The 22,529-nt window shown below is 36.2% G+C and overlaps 5 protein-coding genes across 5 annotated transcripts; 3 read left to right on the forward strand and 2 right to left on the reverse strand.

Annotated features, from left to right (window-relative positions):
• Nucleotides 1-516: 516 nt before the first annotated feature.
• LOC111779447 (alpha-soluble NSF attachment protein 2) lies at nucleotides 517-4,900 on the forward strand. Its single transcript, XM_023659593.2, has 9 exons — nucleotides 517-830; nucleotides 1,899-1,948; nucleotides 2,032-2,104; nucleotides 2,465-2,544; nucleotides 2,697-2,848; nucleotides 3,663-3,822; nucleotides 3,908-3,955; nucleotides 4,309-4,389; nucleotides 4,652-4,900. Exons 1-9 carry the CDS (start codon nucleotides 686-688, stop codon nucleotides 4,730-4,732), a joined length of 870 nt encoding a protein of 289 aa, XP_023515361.1. The 5' UTR covers nucleotides 517-685; the 3' UTR covers nucleotides 4,733-4,900.
• A 629-nt stretch (nucleotides 4,901-5,529) lies between these two features.
• LOC111780463 (uncharacterized) lies at nucleotides 5,530-7,877 on the forward strand. The gene is made up of 2 exons (XM_023660887.2): nucleotides 5,530-5,827; nucleotides 6,147-7,877. The coding sequence occupies exon 2, from the start codon at nucleotides 6,149-6,151 to the stop codon at nucleotides 7,724-7,726; it is 1,578 nt and encodes a 525-aa protein (XP_023516655.2). The 5' UTR covers nucleotides 5,530-5,827; nucleotides 6,147-6,148; the 3' UTR covers nucleotides 7,727-7,877.
• Nucleotides 7,878-10,959: 3,082 nt separating this feature from the next.
• LOC111810692 (wound-induced protein 1) lies at nucleotides 10,960-11,649 on the forward strand. Its single transcript, XM_023697480.2, has one exon. It carries the CDS (start codon nucleotides 11,213-11,215, stop codon nucleotides 11,558-11,560), a length of 348 nt encoding a protein of 115 aa, XP_023553248.2. The 5' UTR covers nucleotides 10,960-11,212; the 3' UTR covers nucleotides 11,561-11,649.
• Nucleotides 11,650-13,990: 2,341 nt separating this feature from the next.
• LOC111798539 (protein EARLY RESPONSIVE TO DEHYDRATION 15-like) lies at nucleotides 13,991-14,785 on the reverse strand. The gene is made up of 2 exons (XM_087128223.1): nucleotides 14,471-14,785; nucleotides 13,991-14,377 (listed from the first exon to the last, which is right to left on the reverse strand). Exons 1-2 carry the CDS (start codon nucleotides 14,730-14,732, stop codon nucleotides 14,217-14,219), a joined length of 423 nt encoding a protein of 140 aa, XP_086984349.1. The 5' UTR covers nucleotides 14,733-14,785; the 3' UTR covers nucleotides 13,991-14,216.
• Nucleotides 14,786-15,331: 546 nt separating this feature from the next.
• LOC111798532 (protein RETICULATA-RELATED 5, chloroplastic) lies at nucleotides 15,332-20,194 on the reverse strand. The gene is made up of 6 exons (XM_023681750.2): nucleotides 19,233-20,194; nucleotides 18,489-19,019; nucleotides 16,947-17,054; nucleotides 16,272-16,817; nucleotides 15,869-15,982; nucleotides 15,332-15,696 (listed from the first exon to the last, which is right to left on the reverse strand). The coding sequence occupies exons 1-6, from the start codon at nucleotides 20,085-20,087 to the stop codon at nucleotides 15,544-15,546; spliced, it is 2,307 nt and encodes a 768-aa protein (XP_023537518.1). The 5' UTR covers nucleotides 20,088-20,194; the 3' UTR covers nucleotides 15,332-15,543.
• Nucleotides 20,195-22,529: the final 2,335 nt, after the last annotated feature.

Consider the following 22,529-nt stretch of genomic DNA (forward strand, 5'->3'; position numbering starts at 1 on the left):
AATCCGAATTCTGGAAGAAGAAGAAGAAGACATTGCTTGGGGAATGAGAGATTAGCTTGGACATTGGCGCGTTCGAGAAGGAAAGAGCAGGTTGAGCAACGGCAAAGTTGGATAAACTCATAATGGTTTATCGTGGAGCCTTAGCTCTGCAAGTAGCGCCGTTGCCGCCGTTGCCGCCATTGCTTCCTGTTCCGCCTTGGAATTTGTGGCTCTTTACTTCTTACTAGGAGATACCCTCATCCGTTTGGTTGTTGTTGCTAAGGTCAAATGCATTTTTTTTAATTGTTAGATTTTTTAAAATATTATTTTAAAAGAATATTTAGAATATTAGAGAAACTACAAAAATTAATAAAGATTTAATGGTGTACAGAAAAATCGATCTTTAAAACGACGCCGTTTCATTACGAGGTCATTCCACCACTTACTAACCGACATGTCGGTTTGAAGCTATTGGAAAAGAATCGGATAGGCCGACTAATCGTAAACTTAGAGGCGCGCTAGTTTCGGCATTTTAATCAGCACGGCGCTGCCAAAGCTGAGCCAGGTCGACGAAACAAAGCTTACTCTCGAAGAAAAATCTTTACCCAACGGTTGACCGTACTAGTTTCGCCATTATTTATCTTCCTGTTCATATTCTCTGTGAAATTTCTCAAGCTCAAAGCAAACTCTTGGATGCTGTTCAAAGATGGCCGATCAACTTGCTAAGGGTGAGGAATTCGAGAAGAAAGCGGTGAAGAAGCTTAATGGCTGGGGATTGTTCGGTTCCAAGTATGAAGATGCCGCTGATCTCTTCGATAAGGCTGCTAATTCTTACAAGCTTGCTAAATCATGTAATTCACCCAATCGGTCTCTGCTAGTACTTGCTTTTTTGGTCCCTTAGATCTTTGTACAATGCGATTGATTCAATTTTTCGTGCCTCAGAACTTTATTGTCTGTTGCTTGAGTTAAAAGGAATTTATTGTCGATTGAATAGAGAGCTGTCTGCTGGTTATCTTGATTGGAATTCGACCTACGCAATTATTTTTGCTGAATTTAGAATCTGCTTTGATGATCTTGATAGCATGGTATGTACTGTTGTTTGAACTAAGGGCATTAAGACTTACGATCTAATGGATGATTAAGATATTTTTGTGACATTATATGCATTTGGTTTTTGGTCGGTTTGTAGATGCAACTGCCCATCCAGATAGAAAATGTGAACGGTTGTCTACAAATGATAACTAAATACTGAATAAAAAGGTCTGGATGCGTTAGCTATCAAATTCCAATTTTGGATGATCTGTTTGGGAATCAGACACAACAACTGAAACTATATATCGAACGTGAAGGACGTAGTTATAATTAAATGGTTTGGTTGGAAGATATATTGGCCATATGGGCAAAAAATGTGAAGGAAATTGTTCTTAATATGATGGTTTAAAGCTCCATATGGATGCTGAGACTGTTTTTGGATTTTTCTTAATCTTTATAATGATTTTCCTGTTGACCCAGTAGCATATTCTTACTCCTTGAGGCCTCATTAATCAAGTCAGATTAAGTTATCTTCTCCATTTTTCTTTCGTACGAGATTATCAAAACAAGACATGAATTTCTTATTTTTCCTATGTAGAGGCCTGCTGAACCATCAAAGATCTTTTTTGTTTTCTCGTTCGGGTTTTGAACTAGTTGATAAACATTACTCATTTTAATATATATTTGAATTTTCCTCTGTACAATTCCTTCTAATTCTATTTTAGTGACATCAGTCCCTTTGCCCTATACGTTCGAAAGAATCTCATGATAGTTACGGTCTCATATTTATGTAGTCCAATGATTTTTTTGTCATTCATAGTTACCATACCTCTTCTCACTATGATACCTGGTATATGGTTTTAATCTATACCCATGATGTGTTTTAGGGGATAAAGCTGGGTCAACATACACAAAGTTGGCAGGTTGCCATCTGAAAGTAAGTACTTCAAGTATGTGATAGTGTCCACACCTCATGTCCTAACCTCCTCTGGCATTTTTTTCAAAAATAATTTTCTGTAGGTGGAAAGTAAGCACGAAGCTGCTCAAGCTTATGTTGATGCTGCCAATGCCTATAAGAAAACATCTATAAAGGGTAAGTCCAACACTGCCCTTCAAAAGGTTTATTAGTGGATTTCCTTTTAGTTTCCTTTCTCTGACAGAATATTCTTGTTCACAAATGATTCATTGTCTTCTAAAATTTGTATTTTTCTTACTGATAATAATTCTCTTTGTTAGTCTAAGTTGCCAACTCAGTAGGATTCAGGAAAGAGCCTTCATGTTCTCCTCATATTTTCTATCTGCAATAATGTAAATCCGGATATATTACTGTTTCAGCTTAACTTGTTTAAATCATCTGTTATAATTCATCAGCATGTTGTTATATTGAACTTCTCTTTATCAAATTATGTATAGAAATCCGCTGAAGCTTTTTTTTTTTTTTTTCGTACTGTAGAGGCCATTTCATGCATGGAGCAAGCAGTAAATCTATTTTGTGATATTGGAAGGCTCAGTATGGCTGCAAGATATTTGAAGGTACATGCTTATTTAGTTTGGCAGGATTGTTTGGTAAAATTATTACTCAACAACGCCTTTGGCTTTCTTTGTATAGATTTGTTTTCTTTTGCTTCTTTTTCTTCATTAACTGTAATAGATTGTTCGAGTTGTAATTATCTTTAATGATGTAGGAAATTGCTGAACTATATGAGTCAGATCAGAACATTGAACTTGCTATTGGTTACTTTGAAAAAGCTGCTGACCTTTTCCAAAATGAGGAAGTAACAACATCTGCAAACCAGTGCAAGCAGAAAGTGGCTCAATTTGCTGCTCAATTAGAACAGTAAGCCTTTCTACTCATAGTATTGTTGTGCACCTCTCCTAGCCCGAATATATTACTCATGAGTTGTAATTGATTGGCTAAGTTCTCAATAATGTTTTCATCTTTTTGACAATAATATAAGTGGCCATGAATATATACGTGTTGATTGCACTCATGTTCAAGGAAAACTATATCCATAATATCCTTGGTGTTTTTCTCCATAATATCTGTATTTCAGTGGGAAATTTATCTTTTATCAATTTATCAATGTAAGGTTTCATACTTTAGAACGAAGAACTAAAAAGTTATATTTTTAGTACTCTCTCTTCACATTGCTAGAGAATGAATCATAGGGATTCATGTGTATTGTGGTCTTACTGGTGTAAATGTGATGTAGATTTTTGGCTTTAGATTTTTGGCTTTGGATGTTATCTAAATCATGAAACCCGCTCATCATCAAACTTAAGTGGCATGCATACTTATCCATATATGTTAACAAAACAACGAGAAAAGACATTGTCATTAAGAGCAAATAGGACATTGTCATTTTATCAATAGGAGACATTGTTGCCACTCCTTTGGTCTCCTTTTGTATTTGTACCTTTCATTTTATCAATATTTTTTTTTAATAAAAAATATTAATGTACCATATCAATGCCTATTTTTAGAAAGGACATTGTCAAATACCCTCTGTTCCTACCTCTTGTACTGAAGCCAGATGACAACAGAGTGTCTATTACTCAAGTAGTGCACACGAATAGTTGTCTGCGGTCATGATGTTGCTTCTATCTTTTAGTCGGAGGGTAATAGATAATCAATTTTGAATTTTCTATAGGTACGAAAAGGCAATTAAAATATATGAAGAGATTGCACGACATTCACTCAAAAGTAACTTGCTAAAATATGGAGTCAAAGGACATCTTCTTAATGCCGGTTTATGTCAACTCTGCAAAGGTGATATTGTAGCCATCACCAAAGCATTGGATGAATATCAGGTTCAGTTTCAGCCTTGAATCTTGATGATATACGTGTACTTTATTGCTATTGTCTTATTCAAATGTTCTGTATATTGTTTTACAGGATTTAGATCCAACTTTTTCGGGCACACGTGAATGTCGACTTTTAGCTGTAAGTTATTTCAATCTTCAGTTGATGTTTTTATTTACTACTTCATTCTTGTCTGTATGCACCATGATATACATGACAGAGACAGATTAATTATTAATTATTACTTATCTCTTTTTCATTAGTTTGATTGCAAGTTCAGCTGCGTTAACGTTTCCACTTGGATTTTTATTCCATTCTTGCATTTGATGTGTGACTTTTCAGATTGCCAAGATTTTGCTTAGATACTTATTTACATTTTATATACATATGAATATGCATCCAGCATTCTCCTATCACTGTTTCTTTCCTTTTCTTTTCTTTTGAACTTTTCAATATTGTACTCTCTTGAGCTGAAAAAGTACTTCATTTGTCAGGATATTGCTGGTGCCATTGATGAAGAAGATGTTACAAAGTTTACTGACGTTGTTAAGGAGTTCGATAGCATGACCCCTCTGGTAATTCTTTCTGTAATTTTGAAGTGACTAAAAACTCTAAGATAACCAATTTGATTGAAAGACATGGTTTAGAGAGATCCTGATAATCACCGTGAATTGACTTATTGGTCAAAAAGGGTCATATAAATAATAAGAGGCATTGGGAGGATTGGTTCAAGCCATATAGAATTTGTTCAAAAAGTATTTTTTTCATAAGTTATTCTAAACAAACTACTACTTTGTGTTTTGAATGTTTACTTATATGCTCAAATTGGCTTACCAGGACCCATGGAAGACAACTCTGCTGTTGAGAGTGAAGGAAAAGCTGAAAGCTAAGGAGCTTGAGGAGGATGACCTAACCTAAATCTCCTATTATAAATTGATTTGTTGGGTTACGGTTGTTGATTGCTAAACTATATACGACGAGGTGTTTATGTAAATTTTCACCACATTTGTTATGTCTGAGATTCAAAAACATTGCCTGCCTTGGGTTTCAATCAGATTGCATGCATGAGTTTGTGGAGTTTTACTATTTGAAACTGTGTTTTAGTTTCCCTTCGACTTTGCTTGAACACCAATTTGAGAGACCGTTAAATTTACTAGGCCTCTCTTTACTGTGACCCAAAGAAAACTTGATTCTTCCAACTTTTGGACAAGGACATGAGAAGGAAAGGGGTACAGATATTTTATTAGTATGTATGATATTTATATTGAAAAGTACATGATTTGGTTGTTACTCTCTCTTTTTTAACTGATATTTTTATTTGCATTTACAAACTGTGGGGCAAAGGAAGGCATGCAGGTAAGCAAAGGCAGCTGTTACACTCTGACTTGATCGGCATCTATTATTTTATGGAAGTAATCTTCCAAAGGAAAGGAAAGTGTTTTGTTTGAGCTTTCCCTATCAAAGTTTTTAAAAATGAGTCGACTTTTATAAAAAAATATTTCGTTTCTCTCTCCAATTAATGTTGGATTTCATAATCCTCCTATTTTGAGGTCCAACGTCTTTGTTGGCGCTCGTTTCCCTCTTTAATTAATGTATGATCTCACACAATATCTAAGCGTGACCAATAGGCTACGTTTCGTATATCAATAATTGAACGATTGGGTATCACAAGAAGAAAAAACAAACGAAAAAGGCAAATTGTTCGCTGGCTGCAAGTGCTAGATGCCTCATTTTGAAAGGCAACGGGGTCAATGGATGCCTAGCTTGTAACGACGTCGTTCGCTGCAGAGCCAAACCCAAATTCCACCCGCACCCACCATCACCTCAACTCTCTCTCTGCTTTGACCATTTCCCTCTCTCTTTTGACTCTTAAGTCTATCGAAGTTGGGTCCTTCCCATGCTTCAACCTTCAATGTTTCGTTGAGCTCTGCTGATGATAAACGATAATCTCGATTGAAGACTCATCTGTTACCGGGAAAATCCTCGTGGAATCCGCTGGATTTCAACTTTTAGGTCAGTTGTTTCGGCTCCAACTTGTAAATCTCCATTCAATTTTTAGGTACTGAATTTGATATTTTATAAGTAAACTTGTGTGTTGTGTGATCGGAATTAGTGAATTGGGTTTCTCAATCGCTCTGTTTACGGCGTTGGTTTCTTAGTTTTGGATTAGGTTTGATTTGAAGGAGGACTGTAGATTTCATTCGCCAACGATTATTAGCTGCTTAGTATTATTGATTTTTTCTCCCTGAGAATGTTACGATGATTCATATCATATATGTGAACTGCTGCTGCATTTCTTATATTGAATGAACATATTCGAATGATTTTGCAGCAATGGCCGCAACCAGCGATAGAAATGGCAATGGGGAAATAGAAATATGTAATTCCAAAGAAGGAGAAGAAGCTCAAAATGCTTTCCACTTTGTTACATCTCAAAAAACCCTATTGAATGATGAACTCACTCAAAGAAGATCCCCTATTTCCATTGATGTGGTAGCTCCTATGAGGAAAAGATTCTTCAAATTTGGTTCAGCATCTGCTAGGTTCCAGCAGATTGCTAAGGAGAAAGACGACGTTTCACGATCCGTGCATTCTTCATCGAGTGGTCATCATTTTCGAGAACGTATAAGTGGAGTATTTTCTAAGAAGATTGATTGGGATTCACTCATGAACATGAGCAAAACATGGATTAGAGACCCAATGAACATAGCTCTTTTCATTTGGATCATTGGTGTTGCTGTTTCAGGTGCAATTCTGTTCTTGGTCATGACCGGGATGCTAAACGCTGCATTGCCGAAAAAGTCCGAACGAGATGTTTGGTTCGAAGTCAACAATCAAATTCTTAATGCATTGTTTACCCTTATGTGTCTATACCAACATCCAAAACGGATATACCATCTCATACTTTTATCTAGATGGAAAGCTGAAGATGTTACCAAACTTAGAAAGCTTTACTGCAAGGATGGGACTTACAAGCCTCATGAATGGGCGCACATGTTGGTGGTTATAATTCTCCTAAATGTGAACTGTTTTGCTCAGTATGCACTTTGTGGTCTGAATCTTGGTTACAGGAGGGCTCGACGTCCAGCCATAGGAGTAGGAATATGCATATCGGTTGCAATCGCTGCACCGGCCATTGCAGGCGTCTATTCCATAATTAGCCCCTTGGGGAAGGATTACGACTCTGAAATCGACGAGGAATCGCAGCTTCAGTCGAAATCACTTGAGAAAATATATTCATTTGCTACAAGAGACGAGCACGAGAACAGAATTATCGAAAACAATCCCGAGTGGAGTGGTGGAATACTTGACTTTTGGGATGACATATCTCTAGCATACCTCTCCCTTTTCTGTAGCTTTTGCGTGTTTGGATGGAATATGGAGAGACTGGGATTTGGCAATATGTATGTCCATATTGCAACATTCATTCTGTTCTGTATGGCTCCTTTCTGGATTTTTCTCTTAGCTGCTGTAAATATTGATAACGAAACTGTCAGGACAGTTATGGCCGTTACTGGGATTGTTCTTTGTGTATTTGGTTTACTTTATGGCGGTTTTTGGCGGATTCAGATGAGAAAGAGATACAATTTGCCTGCATATAGCTTTTGTTTTGGCAAGTCCGCTGTGGCTGACTGCACTCTATGGCTTTTCTGTTGTTGGTGTACTCTAGCACAGGAGGCGCGGACTGGGAATTCTTATGATATAGTACACGAGATGTTCTACAGAAAACGCGACGAGAGTAGTCAGGTGCTCTGTGAAGATAGCAAACCCGATTCGGGTTCTCCGGTGGCAAACATCTCGAACCCGTCTAACTCAAGGGGCTATTATAGTCCAGAAAGGCCTCTTGCGGAAGGTGCAGGTAAAACTATGATGCCACCTTCTCCTTCTTTGATTCAGAGAGAAACAACTTAACTCATTTGGTATGTGGATTGAAATATGTATAGTTTTTTGTGTATTTATGATGATTTTGTATGAATGAATCAACTTCAAACTGAATTTAAAGATCAGAAAGAACCATCACACAATATCTTTGTTATGAACTGTTCATGTTCGTTCACTGCAATCATTGTCACACAATATCTGCTGCTTTGCTACACTCTTAGTGCGGTAAATAGTTTGTATCATCAGTGCCCTTTTCTCTCAAAAAGCATGTCATGAACACTGTTACTGCTGTGTGTATTGAATATCTGTGTTGGTGTTTACAGTATTCCATTGACAGATTAGTATATCTAATGTTGGTGATGGGTCATTTTCATCGCCATTATTGGTCGTGCTGTCCCATGAAATGTCTGCAATTGAGGTGGATTCAGTGCTGTGGCCATTATTAAAGCCGTAACATCACCCGTTTGCTGAATCCTCCTCATTCTAACTCCACCATTATTGAAACTGTCTAGGTTAGATATTATTTTCGCTTTAGTCCGTTGCTATTAGGAAGAGGTCTCTGCACCCTTATAAGTCATGTTTCGTTCTCACAATCCAATGAATGTCGGATCTTACAATCCATGCCCTTTGGAGGCCCAACGTTCTCGCTAGCACACCGCCCGGTATCCGACTCTAAATACCATTTGTAATAGTCCAAGTCCAACGATAGTAGATATTGTTCGTTTTGACCCGTTACGTGTCGTCGTCAACTTCATGGTTTTAAAACGTGTCTACTAGAAGAGGTTTCCACACTCTTATAAGTAATGTTTCAAACGTAAGATTTCATAGTTTTGTTGAAGTTGAAAAAATCAACGTGTTTGAACGAAGTTCTTTCAAATTTGATCCAAACACGTGTTCGAGTCATTGTCAGGTCATACCACAAATCCTGCCGTCTTCTTCTTCATCCTATTAAGAACTACGAATTATTAAAGATACGGTCTCCACAGTGTCGGAGATGCGCATCCCACAATGTTTGGTTCCATTTCCCAATTATTTGTTTTGTCTTCATTTTCCACCATTTCCCCTTCAAACTTCCACCGCTCCTTTTCTTCGTCCATTAAAACAGGACAGGTTTTGGTCTAACCTTTAATTTGGTTCCTTCAAACTTGTACTGTTTCTTACTGGCCGGCTTCGGCTCTATTTCCGTCTCCTTCTCAGGACCAGCCCTTAGCTAGCCCTTTCGTTTGGATGTGGACCATTGGCTGATCTTTGGGTTTACTTTTAACCGTGTGATCAAGATCATGTGGCCCAGAATCGCCGTGGATGCCCAATCAGGGACAGATCAACATGGGCTGTAAGCAATCCCGCATGTCGCCCTATCGCGGATGGAGACCAAACAAGCAAATCCTCCATATTCACACAAATTTTTGTTTTTTTATTTTATTTTATATAGTTTCATATTCACACAAAATTCATTTGGCTTTATTTAATTATGAAATGGTCCATCGATTATTCATTATTTTATCACGTAATTAATCCTTTTACTTTTGTACAAAATAATGCAGATCCAACCAACAAACACCCAAAAAATTAAATAGCCTTACAATTTCTTTTCTAAAAGGGAGTTTAATATATTGCTTATTTATTTAATTTCCATTTTAATTTCATAATTCAAAATTACAAATTTACCCCTGAATTGTCAAGAATCTCCATTTCAACCTTATTCATTAATATGTTGAAAATTTAGTATTAAAATGTGATGAAATTTAAATATATATATTTATGAGCTTTTTTTTTTTTTTTTTCGTGTTCTATTAGATTTTAAAAAATCGCAAGTCCTTTCTCAATAGAAAGCTCTATTGGTCCCAAAAAAGAAAGAAAATATAAGAGAGTCGAGAGATTTTCGAGATCGATGATGGTGATATAAAGTTAACCCATTTCTGGATGGGTATGTTTTATCATAAGTTTAAATTATGAACTATGTCGTTAAGAATTTTAAATTGTGAATAAAATAATAGCAAAATAATTAATTTAACAAATAATTAAAATTCTTCTTGTTGTTTTTTTTAACGAACAATTAATTCCTAACAGCATGTCGATGACAAAGTTGTTTTTTTAAGTAGATTTAAGCGTTTGGTGAAATAATTGAACTAATAAAGCTAGGAACACATTATATACAAAAGTATTGTGTTTTTTCAAGTAGATTTAAATGTTTGGTTGAATAATTGAACTAATATAACTAACATATATATACAAAAAGTATTGTTTTTATCTATATATTTGGTTAACCGCCGAAGCCCACTACTAATAAATATTGTATGTTTTGGTATGTTACATGTCGTCATCAACCTCACAATTTTAAAATGCGTTTACTAGGGAGAGGTTTCCACATCCTTATAAGAAATGTTTCGTTCCTCTCTTCAACCAATGTGAGGTCTCACAATCCACCCCTTTAGAAGTCCAGTGTCTTTACTGGCACATTGCCCGGTGTCAGGCTATATTATCATTTGTAACAACTCATCTATTGTGTATCGTTGTCAGCCTTACAGTTTTAAAATACATCTATTAGGGAGAAATTTTCACACTTTTATAATAAATGTTTCGTTTCTCTTTCATCACTTTTGTACATTTAGTGACTGGTGCTAATCTTTCTTAAAAATAAGTTTAGATCGACATATGATACTTTTTGTTCCAACAGAAGTGGCATGCATGATGGGTATTCCAAGTCCATTATTCATTCCCTTCCAATACATTAGACATGACATTATAGTATCTATGCGTATTCCCATGATTCAATTCCAATACACCAATGTACTTTTATTCTATTTCCCTTTTTATATAACCCATATATATTCTAAGTATATGCCAAAATAACTCCCCAAAATCTTTAATATTTATTTCCTATATAACAAACGGATTATTAAAAATATATATATATAATTTGACATAAAAAAAAAAAAATGAAGCTAGTTTCGTTTTTGGTCAACTGGAGTTTGGTTGACCAATTTCCAGGCCTTTTTGGACTCTCAAATTCCGTGCATCCGGGTCCATAAAAGAAATTCAGACGACCAATTGAAAGTCGCCACGTTGCATCCGAAAATGGATTGAAATTACGAAAAAGCCCAAAATGATATTCGTCGTGCATTTTGATTGGCCACGTGTGAATCCCTCAAAAACGGATGAGGACGCAGACAATTGCTTGTCCGGATACGCTGGTTCCTATAAAGCCCCCTGCCTCGTGGTAAGGGCCTCTCCAGGTTTCCTCTGGTTCTGCATCTTCAAAATTTTCCTTCGTTTCTTGTTCAATACAAGAAAACACTTGTGAAATTTGGAGTCCGAGGCTTAGGCTAAGGCTAACTTCTGCAAGAACTGGCTAACTCTCAGGGAATTCTGGAGGAAAATAGTGATTGTAGTAATCAGAGGGTGGTTCTCGCCCTATATGAGGCCTTAACCTCTCGAAACGTGAACACTGTTCACCAAATCCTCGCCCCCGATCTCGAGTGGTGGTTCCATGGTCCTCCCTCCCACCAATTTCTGATGCGCCTTCTCACTGGAGCTTCATCCAACGGCCAATCTTTTCAGTTCGTTCCTCAATCAATCACTTCCTTTGGTCCCACCGTCCTCGTTGAAGGCTGCGATCCTACCCGTTCAATCTCCTGGATCCACGCCTGGACCATCACTGATGGGATAATCACTCAGGTTCGCGAGTATTTCAATACCTCCCTTACTGTTACTCGCCTCGGTAACCCGACCGACTCTCCGTCGTCCTCCGTCGCGTCGGAGATTTCCTCTGCCTCGTCGCTGCACCATTGCCCTTCTGTTTGGGAAAGCAGCCTCTCCAATCAGGTCGGGAAATCGGTGCCTGGGCTCGTCTTGGCCATTTAATCGGTTTCTCTGATCCGGTGCGGCCGTTTTCTCTTATAACTAAATAAATCTGTAAAAAAAAAAAAAAAAAAAAAAAAAAATGTAAGAAACTTGGTGTGTGTGTGTTTGTTGATTTGGTTTGTCGTTTTGCGTTTCTGTTTCGTTGTGCGGTTTCGTGAGTTTTGATATTGTGTGTGGTAGAGTTGGGTAATTACCATGGAGATGACTTCCCATTGGTCAGTTCCCGACGTATTTATAATCTTTATAATAAGGACATGTTCCAATATTTGCCTTAAAGCCCCTCATTCTTTTTTTATTTTCCTTTTCCTCCCCTTCCTGCTTTCCTTTCGCAGTGTGAAACATGACGTAAAACTCTCTTATGGACCTAATCAGTATTAACTTATTTTTAGAGATAAATCGCGAATATATCCAAATATTTGGGGCGAAAAACGAAACGTGAAGAAAATAAAAATAGGGAAGATGCCGAATATTCGGATAAGTTCGAAAAACATCTTACTGGAAGCAGAGATTATACTTTTTGCCACGTGTACGGCCCGATGTGATTTGAGATCCAGGAAATTCTCGCGGCTTTTCTTTAGCCACTGGTGGAACCTGGAGATAGGACGTTTGATCAGAGAAAACGGACGGTCAAGATTCATCAGATCTGCCATTTGTGTAGGGCCCTATGAATGTCTGAATCTCTGATCTATGGGTGTTTGTGGGTTTCATGTTCTTCATTTTTCCCCCTTTTTTCTTTTAATAAAAAAATATCTCTTTTTCAAAAATGAAAATCAAATCGAATTTTTCAACGTTCTATATGTTTATTCAAAATTATATATAAAATAATAAAATTAGTTTTAAGTTGTATTAAAAATCTATAACAAATAAAATACATTATTGGTAAATATTAAATTTATATTCATATTTTCATATTTATTATATTAAAAGAGAAAAGTACAATTATAATGAAATTTATAACCCAGTAACCCAGTAGAAGGGGTTATGCGTTTCACGTGGAAGGTCTAAAAGCATTATAGAATAAAAAAAGCTGCTGCTGATTCATACACCACCTTAAAAAAAAAAAAAAAAAAAAAAAAAAAAAAAAAAAAAAAAAAAAAAAAAAAAACGTTTAACGGCCACTTATTTTATGAAATAATTAGAAGCAAAAAACATAATGTTGAACTGACCATATAATATAATTACAGCAAAATATAATATTAATGTGAGTTGGAGACAGTAATGGAATTCATACAAGGATCTACAGCTTTTTGCGTGACATTTAATTATTAAAAGATCAAAAGTGAAAATAATTCAAATTAAATGACATGATTTTGTTTCTTATCTTAATCTCTACGTAATTATATAATTAATATAGTTACAAAAAGATACTCCAAAAGGGAAATTTTAAAAAATAATTATTGGTGCAAAAAAGTATAAGATTGAGGTCATTTTGATAAAGCATCATATAAACAATATTTCAGCAATAAAAAAGTATACCTTAATTGGGTGAATAAAACATTTATTCAAAATCAATGGTGGGCCCACTTGGAAATTAAATACAACTTTAGAGCATCAATCAAATAGATATTAAAATAATAATAAAATGTGATGTGGAGAGAGACAAGTATATTTGATAATGTAAAGCACATATTCTCAGGCTTAGCTCCTCTCAGGAAAATGGAGATAAGTAACCAAAGCACTTTCGTGAGATATTTTTTTAAAAAGCATTAAAAGTCTTCTTTCAAAAGTAGTGATTGAAAATTACACGAAAAATGGATGTTATCTTTTGATTAAAAGAAAAAAAAAAATTAGTGTAAATTATTTGGGAGCTTCTGAATGAGTCGCATCAACAGTCCGCCATTATCTTATTGAGTCATTTTCAAGTGTTTTTATTTATTTATTTAATATCTTAATCAAATCCAACTTGATTATTTTATTTATTTAATATTCTGCCGAATTAATGGGCCTAGCCCAATATTATAATCTTATGGGCCTACATTGGCCCATATTGTCCATGACTGATCCAGCCCAGGTACATCCGATCTTTTTCCAACATAAATAATCCGACAAGCTTACGTTATATCGTGATATCTTATTCGATAGATATCATTTTCAATAAGCTCAAGGCTTAGTGTCTGTTTTTATCAAAGATTATTAGTAATGGACATTTTAAGTGCTACAAAATCACTATAAAAAAAAAAAAGTATTGCAGGGCAGTCGGCCATGTTAACGACAAAAGTGGGCATGGACACTGAAAGTGCCTTGTGTGGGGCAGAATTCAGATATGGCCATATCCCAAAAGGACGAGCTAGAGCTACTCAACAGAGATATTTGCAGATGCTACTCTTCTAATATCTAAAAATCAAGAACAAAGGCTCAGCGTTTCCAGGTGAACATGAATTCTTTGAATTCCGATGTTGTTAGCTTGGATTTAGTTGATGATCGAGCTACTTGGTTGAGAATTTTGGAACTATTTTATTATATCATTATTCAAAAGTAAGACATGGTACAGATTTACAGTAGCTAAACACAGATCATCAGAGTTGATGCTTAACCGATCAAGTTCTAGACTCTATACATGAACGAAATGGAAAACCTAGATCAACAACAATTTAAACTGGTTCCTGAGTTCTGTTGAAGAAACATACTGCGATCAGTTAGAAATTCCGCGATGAATCTATCTCGGCTGGTGAATCGTTCTCGGACTCACTTTCACGTTCACGATCTTGGGAGCCTTTTGAGCATACCTGGGAACCTCGGCTCCAGTCTGAGCCTTATGCCATTTGAAAGCCCCCATTGGCACCAAATCCTTGGAGAATTCAAATTCTTCCTCTTCCTCTGAAGAAGAAAACAAAAGAAACAACGAGTTCGTTAGATTTGTCAAGAGAGGGAACGAATCGACTCAATCAGTGGCTAGATTTCAACACTTACGTTGACGAGCGAAGTCGTCGAAAATATTTTCGAGATCCGGAAGAACAATTTCTTCATTCTCTGCAAATGAAAAATCGTTTTGAGGATCTTGAAAGCGTTCTTGAAGCCAGTACTCACGAAACCACGGGGAGGACTGGATCAAATTCCACCACTGGTCAGAGAAATCCTCCACCGTCCTGTACGCCATGGGAACGAACAACGGAGCATTAGGGTTCAACATCGAAACGGAAGACGAGGAGGTTCTTCGAGCAACCACATCCATAGCTACTGCTTGCGAAAACGAATCAAGGAGTTGCAGATGAAGTTTTATCCAGAGCTGGGGAAGAGATATATAAAACTGAAGGAATGAATTAGCACTCAGAGTTCGGTTATATTACGGAAATGACACTATAAAGGAATCCGGCCCAAGGTTTTGGAAAGTGAGTCTTCTCCGCCGGCCCAAAAACAGGTTGATTTCTTGACTACCCGACAAAACATGATATACCGCCACACGGTTTTCGCCCCCACATAGCTGCACGTCATCATTCTTATCCAAAACTGTGTACCCTTTTGTCTTTTCACTTTTTTAATTTTTTATTTTTACGGTTAAATTATAAAATTAATTTCTATCGTCTAATTATTAATACTAAATTTAATATTATCTGCCACATAAGAAGAACTATTTAAGAGTTGCGTGGACCAATCAGAAAATGACATGTCAAAAATGCTAATAAAAAGTGGAAATGATGACAGATGAGTATTTGCATACTGCATAGTATTACTTTTAAAAAAATGAAAATAGTATCTGTATTAAATGTTCTTCATTAATCACATCAATATTACTGTAAAATGCCTGTCACGTTACATCAGTTGATTTTGAAATAAACGAATAATATAATTCCTTTTTATTTATACTCTTCTAACTTCCATCAAAATTGCATTAAATGAACGACATTATGTAGCTTACAACACAATGGTGTATGAGAAAAATAGGCCCAGAGGATCAAATCGATATCTTTTCGTTCTCTTATGTGGCATCCGAATTTAATTTTACAAGTTATTTCGGATGCGTAATGAATGTTAAGAGTATCACCTTATTGGTTCTTGAGTTCATCGGTGCTTGCCTGAGTTGCCTCTTCGGTGACATTACTACATCCCAATGCTGCAGGATTTGGAGATTCTTGGACTTGGTTAGAGGGCGATTCTCGAGTTTGTAATCCTGTAGACCGTGCGAGATCGATCCATTGCTGCATATTTCAAAAGAGAGTTAAGTATCGAGCTAAGGTCGATAAAAATAAACCGTTACCGAAGTTTTCCGAGAAGGCAAAATGGTCAAATTGATGATTTTGAAGTTATCTAAGACATAAATATTTGACGTGGAAAGGCAGAAGATGGCTAGAAAATGGAAGCAAGACGCACCTGGGTACCCCAATAAGAGTTTAATGTTCGAGCAACAAATGAGACCATATTTACAAGCAGAATTTGAGAAGAAAATGCTTCAGAAAATCGATGCTCCACTATTCCAGCAATAATCTGCATTACAAGATTGTTCATCAGATGCTTGAAATGGATAAGATTAAGAAACAAGACTATAATAAAGAACTGAAACTGAAAACAAAACAAATGCAATGGTCAAATACAATTCTCAACAACTTATTCACACACTACATTTCTAATTTTCCACATTCAAATGCATCGCTGCATACACAAGTTCAATAGGTATATTTCAAAAAGAAACTAGAAAATGAGAATGAAATGAGTACTTCAAAGAACAGTTTATCATCATCAAAATATTTGAAGCATAAGCACATCTTCTGGCTACCTGATATCGTAGATTTGCTGATATTCCCAGAAAGCACCCATAAACCGCAGCTGTTTTAAGTATTGGAGATCTCTTATTTCGTTGTTTAGTCGCCAATGCTGGATTGAAGAATCGACGAGCAGAAAACAAAGCGTTTGAGGAAGCCACGGCCCCAATACTGGAAATAAATCCAACACTAGCAAGCTTTAAGCCACCAAAAACTACAGATGCGAACCTGTGACTCAGGTCCCAATTCTTTCCAGCAAGGTTCTTTTGAAAGGCATTATCTGGGATAGATCCAAGTAGACCTTGTAAAATATCAGTGCTTCCAGAAGCATCGAGGTCATCGGTAGAAAGGAATGCGAGGGTCGGTGCAGGGAGCCAGACAGTAAAAAAATCAACAACTGCACCTCTTAAGGTATCTGTAATAACGTAATCAAGTTCCAGGAAAAAGTTCTCTTTTCGCTTCTCATATTGTGCTATAAGAGTAGTTGTTAGCGAAATGGCTTCTTCTATTGCTAATCTATGCAAGAATTTAGGATCTGCCAACAATCTTTCCCTAAAACCCTGTGCCAAAATGAGGTGTAGTATGAATCAATGTAAAATTTTAGCAACATTTCTAATTTACCAGATGGTATTTGAATTTTGTATTGAACCATAAAACGAGAATTCAATTTTAGAAAGCAAATACTAAACCTGGAAACGATGCGTAAGCTCTGAAATTAGAGGATATTGCTCCAGATCAAAGAAGTTCTGTAATACTTCTGGTGATACTAAACCCAGATCCAGCCCTTTTTGGATATCCTGAAAGTATGCCATGATATCTATTGAGTAGAATATAGCATATATGTCGACCAATATTCCATTCTTTACAGCCAATTATTTAGAAAAACTCCTTTTGAGCGTTGGAGTTTCTGTATTCATTCTTATCAATGAAATTGTTGTTATGAAAAAAGAGAAGATAGAAAAAAGAGCAACCAGTCACAAAGCAAAGTTCAGATTAAATCATAAAATGTAACGAATGTCAAACGGGAAGAACGTAACCCAAATTATAGTGGCAACCAACATAGAATATGAACTATTGTACAAATTTCTGAATGCTCAAGGATCATGAAATGATTTCATTATAAAAAAATCATGAAATGATTCGGTCCAGTTGGTTAGAGGTAATACAAACTAGCCGGGGTACCACAGTCATGTTGAAGATTGTTGGGAGAGGAGTCCCACATCGGCTAATTAAGGGGTTCATCATGGGTTTATAAGTAGGAATACTATCTCCATTAGTACGAGGCCTTTTGGGGAAACCAAAAGCAAAGCCATAAGAACTTATGCTCAAAGTGGACAACTATTATGGAGATTCGTGGTTCTAACATGGTATCAGAGTCATGCCCTTAACTTAGCCATGTCAATAGAATCCTCAAATGTCAAATAAAGAAATTGTGAGCCTCGAAGATGTAGTCAAAAGTGACTCAAGTATCGAACAAAGGGTGAACTTTGTTCGAGCTCAAGGTAGGTTCTATGGTGTACTTTGTTCGAGGGGAGGGGAGGATTATTGAGAATTGTTGGAAGAAGAGTCCCACATCAGCCTAATTAAGGGATTGATCATGGGTTTATAAGTAATGAATACTATCTCCATTGGTACGAGGCCTTTTGGGGAAACCAAAAGCAAAGCCATAAGAGCTTATGCTCAAAGTGGACAACCATTATGGAGATTCGTGGTTCTAACGTAGTATCAGAATCATGCCCTTAACTTAGCCATATCAATAGAATCTTCAAATGTCAAATAAAGAAATTGTGAACCTCGAAGATGTAGTCAAAAGTGACTCAAGTGTCGAACAAAGGGTGTACTTTGTTCGAGAGCTCCAGAGAAAGAGTCGAGCCTTGATTAAGGGGAAGCTGTTCGAGGGCTCCATAGGCCTCAAGGTAGGTTCTATGGTGTACTTTGTTCGAGAGGAGGATTGTTGAGAATTATTGGAAGAAGAGTCCCACATCGGCCTAATTAAGGGGTTGGTTATGGGTTTATAAGTAATGAATACTATCTCCATTGGTATGAGGCCTTTTGGGGAAACCAAAAGCAAAGCCATGGAAGCTTATGCTTCAAGTGGATAATTTCAATTCGTGGTTCCTAACAAGTCATTCAAAAGAAAATCAACTTAATGTATAGTATGGTGCTCATATAGCATTTGCAATGGATAATAATATGGGAGAACCTTGAACGACCAACAAAGAAAAGCTAACCTGGGGAAGACCATCTCGCTTTCTTCCAGCTGCATTCATAACTCTAGCAATTTCAGCACGATCAAAACAGTTTCTGCTGCAGGGTCTGGCAGCAGAATACCACAAGAAATCTGCAACAGGAACTTCACCCTCTCTCCGCATTTGTTGTCTTTCGGGATCAAGTAAAACAACTATTTGGTTTTTCTTCGGTACCTTTCTTGAGATTCTTGCAGGCAGGCCAGTGCCTCTAGCTCCATAAGCAACATGGCTCGCACCTGTCACAACCACCAGCATACCAGTTCCTCCACCATCTGCCATGGCTTGTAGAATAATTTGTGACATAGCATATTCTTCAACTACTCTTGCTTGGGCAGATAAATATGAACTTGGACCAAAAGGACTGGACGGGTAAGAAGAATTCAGATCAACTGAAGCTCTACGTGATATAGCTGTGAATCCGGAGATGAAACCTGAACCAGCTGGCGGAGAAAATACTTTGCGATCGGCTTTTGAAAGCCCCCTAATACCCTCTGCTTGTACAGTTCTCAAAACCTATTGATATTGTCAAGATCATACATCAAAAACTTGCAAGAAGCTTGAACAAGACTAATAAGAGAACTGACAATGGAAGCACGCATGAACATTATCTACTTAGAGTTTAATTGGATAATCGATAGGCTAGCTTGTTTCTATTTGAATCGAGTCGTGTTATCTAAGCTTACGAAAAGTGAAGACAATGCATCCAGTTAGAATAAGATGAATTACCCTGAGAGGTAAACCGCAAGCAATAAGACGAACTCCGTTTTCACGACAGTAACTTAGAAGAGGTTCGTACTCCTGCCAGCGCTGTGGTGGCCAATGTAAGGTGTAAGACTTCAGAGTTTCCCCGTCGATCTTCCTGTCAATGTACTGGTTGAGCTGCTCCTGCAAATTGGAAGGAAACGCTTCTAGAGCCAGAGATAATACCCTTTCGCTTTCAGCACACCTTCTTTTCAAGTTTTTCACAATTTCAAGCTCCAATTCTTTATCGTCTCGAATCGGAACTTGTTCGGCTTCTCCTAAGTAGACGACCCGAGCATTCATTATCTTCTCCCATAATTTACTCTTGTCCTTCCCCACAGCTAAAGGCTCTCCGATGACAGTCGCATCGTAAATCCTCGAAGTAATTGATTCCTCCACAGGTGTCGAAGCTAGAGGCGGAGGCGGAGGCGGAGGCGATTTCACCGCCTCTAGCACCGGAATCGCTGTCTCTGGCGCCTTCTCTTCCGCTCTGACCACTGCTGATTGTAGAAACCGTGCGCCGATTGCAATTAATGGAACGCCAAGCACGGCTCGTCTCGTACTGAGTATTTGCACGGCTGATTTTTGCCCTACCTCATCGGAACACTCCGAATCTTCATGTGAAAACCGGACGCAATGAACATAAAAAGTTGAGCGGCTATTTTGCCTAATTGAAATTGCGCAGCTGTTTCTCCTTGTTGAAATTCCCCCAACAAATCGACACTCCGCAATCGAATTCCGCCGGAGAGAATCTGCCGGAGCAGCATCCCGTGACCGATGGACGGTAGAGCTCGCATGTACAGGTCCACCACTGAGGCCGCCATGGCTATGGAGCTTCATTTCGCGGTAAGGGTGTGGCAGCCCTGTCACTTCCACGTCGTCACAAAAGAGAACCGTGTAACCGACGAATTGAATTTCAGCCTCAAAATTATATTGCAATATTTTCAGCACATATTTGTTTTATCTTTGATATTTCTCCCGTTGCTTTATAAATTACAATAATTATTATAATTCAAGAATAGTTGAAAATTCTACAAAGAAAAAGTTGCGATTTCGATTTTTTACGGTTGAATCTGTTAGACTATACAAAATTAAAAATATCTATGAGATATATTAATTTTATTTATTAAAAATAGGTTAGTTTTAAATTAATACTAAATAGGTCAAAATGTAAATTAGGTTAGTATTGACATTAAAATAAATTTTAAAATAGCTTGAAATTACAAAATTAAACTTTTAATAAATATTTTAAATGGTGCAGTCAATTTATTATTATTATTTTTTTTTAATTCCAATTCTAATCTTTCAAATAGCAATCACATATTAAAAAATAATCATAAAAATACACATCAAAGGGTGACCACAAAATCCGTAAACCAAAAGTATGGGATATAGATGACAGGTAGATACAGAGTCAGTACATTGCGTGGTTTGAGTGAGAAGCTGCAGATTATTATTGTCATTTTCGGATTTATCTGGTCATTAGAACCGTAGAAGTCAGTGTCCTCTTATTAAAAAATAATAATAATAATTAGATTATGTTATTTATTATTTCATTTATAAAATTTAATTAATTAAAATTTACAATTTCATTAATATAAATAACACATATTTAATTGATTTGGAAATTTTCCTCCACAAAAAATTGTTATAAGTATTAGAAATTTATTAATTTTTTTTAATTCAACTATTGCCAGCTAAAGATTGTGTCATTAGTTGAAAAGTTGGTGTCTTATTAGGTCAAAATTGAGAGTGGGGTAGGATAGTTTAAATATTATAAAGTAGGTTAATTATTATATTTTTGTAATTAATTTCATCCAATAAGGGTTGTTAGTTAATTTTTTATAAATCAAATTATTAAAATAATTTTAACTAACTAAATTTTGATTTAATTTCTACTATAAATATTATGTTGCCCGTCAATACTAATAATTATTTTCAAACAAATAATTTATAACAAAAATAATTAAAAAGAGAAATAATAAAATAAATAAATGAAAGTTGAGATAAATAAATAATTAGAATATAATAATTAAAAAGAGAAATAATAAAATAAATAAATGAAAGTTGAGATAAATAAATAATTAGAATATATTATATTGACTTTGTTTGTCTCTCATTCTTTTCCATTTATACTCCCATTTTTTTTCTGACCCCAAATTGCAGACATTATATAAATACAGTTAAGAATATTTTTTTTAACTGCTATCACCATGATGGTTGAGAAGAAGTCTGCTCATTTAGAAAATGATTTTAGGCCATGAGGATTATTGAGTATGAGATTATTTAGAAAAATCTAAAACAAAGTTATTGGAGGTGGACAGTATCATGAGAGTTCATGCTTAAAGTGGAAAATATCATCCTAATCGTGATAATATTTTAATTATATATATATATATATATATATATATATATATATATATATATATATATATAATAAAATAAAAATTTAATGTAATGATTATTTTGAAATAATTTTTTTTAATTCAATAATATTTAGAGGGGGACAATATTTAAAAATTTAATTAATGTATGAGCTTTTGTCTTTGTAACCGCCCTTTTCTATCGACAATACTCGGATCACCCATCCATTCGGACCCTTCCTTCGATTTTCATGGGGCCCGCAACAAGAACTCGTTGCACAATTTCTTTGGAAATTCCATCATGTGAGGATTTAAGTTTTTTTTTATTATTATTCCGTGGGGCAAGCGGGCTTTCTTCGGTCTAGCATCTTTTGGTTGGGGCCCACCCGGGTTAGACCGCTTGTTAAAAGGTTGTCAACATAGAGATTTCTATTCGGAATAGTGAAATGTGACAAATTTCCCTTATTGGGTACAGGCTTACCGGTTACATACAGCTGTGATAAGGGTAAAATCGTAGTTTCACGAACGTCTACTAAACTGCGTTGCATTCCCTCCATTTCCATTAATTGTTTCTATAGGTTTTCAAAAACTCTCCCGGCTTCCATATTTCTTTCTTCACTGTCACTTCCGTCGGCGAGAATTTCCGTTGAGTCTGACGATTTCTTATTCACCTTCCGGTGAGTTTTGTACAATTAGATTTTTCTTCAGCTATGTTTTTAAGCATATATGTTCATCCTCAACCTCTGTAATAACTCGCATTGTAACTCTACTGTTTTAGATAAGTTCTATTTGATCATTCGCTGAGGATAATTTGTTAAGCATTATTAGCATACAGCATGTATGTTTATTATCGATCGGAAACTGATTTTTAAGGCCTTTTACTTTTTCGTGGATTTTTCTTCAATCGCTGATGGCGGCG

Source organism: Cucurbita pepo, chromosome 1 (genome assembly GCF_057944985.1).
Source record: "Cucurbita pepo subsp. pepo isolate OVF chromosome 1, ASM5794498v1, whole genome shotgun sequence".
NCBI lineage: Eukaryota > Viridiplantae > Streptophyta > Magnoliopsida > Cucurbitales > Cucurbitaceae > Cucurbita > Cucurbita pepo.

Excerpts from the sequence above, each read along its gene's own strand:
- LOC111810692 (XM_023697480.2), top strand. The coding sequence starts at position 11,213 with ATGCGCCTTCTCACTGGAGCTTCATCCAACGGCCAATCTTTTCAGTTC.
- LOC111779447 (XM_023659593.2), top strand. The coding sequence starts at position 686 with ATGGCCGATCAACTTGCTAAGGGTGAGGAATTCGAGAAGAAAGCGGTG. Across the intron at positions 831-1,898 it reads TTACAAGCTTGCTAAATCAT|GGGATAAAGCTGGGTCAACA; the intron begins GTAATTCACCCA and ends GATGTGTTTTAG. Across the intron at positions 3,823-3,907 it reads AAGCATTGGATGAATATCAG|GATTTAGATCCAACTTTTTC; the intron begins GTTCAGTTTCAG and ends ATTGTTTTACAG.
- LOC111798532 (XM_023681750.2), bottom strand. The coding sequence starts at position 20,087 with ATGAAGCTCCATAGCCATGGCGGCCTCAGTGGTGGACCTGTACATGCG. Across the intron at positions 17,055-18,488 it reads AGCGAGATGGTCTTCCCCAG|GATATCCAAAAAGGGCTGGA; the intron begins GTTAGCTTTTCT and ends GCATACTTTCAG. Across the intron at positions 15,697-15,868 it reads ACTCTTATTGGGGTACCCAG|CAATGGATCGATCTCGCACG; the intron begins GTGCGTCTTGCT and ends TGAAATATGCAG.
- LOC111780463 (XM_023660887.2), top strand. The coding sequence starts at position 6,149 with ATGGCCGCAACCAGCGATAGAAATGGCAATGGGGAAATAGAAATATGT.
- LOC111798539 (XM_087128223.1), bottom strand. The coding sequence starts at position 14,732 with ATGGATGTGGTTGCTCGAAGAACCTCCTCGTCTTCCGTTTCGATGTTG. Across the intron at positions 14,378-14,470 it reads CGACGACTTCGCTCGTCAAC|AGGAAGAGGAAGAATTTGAA; the intron begins GTAAGTGTTGAA and ends TTTCTTCTTCAG.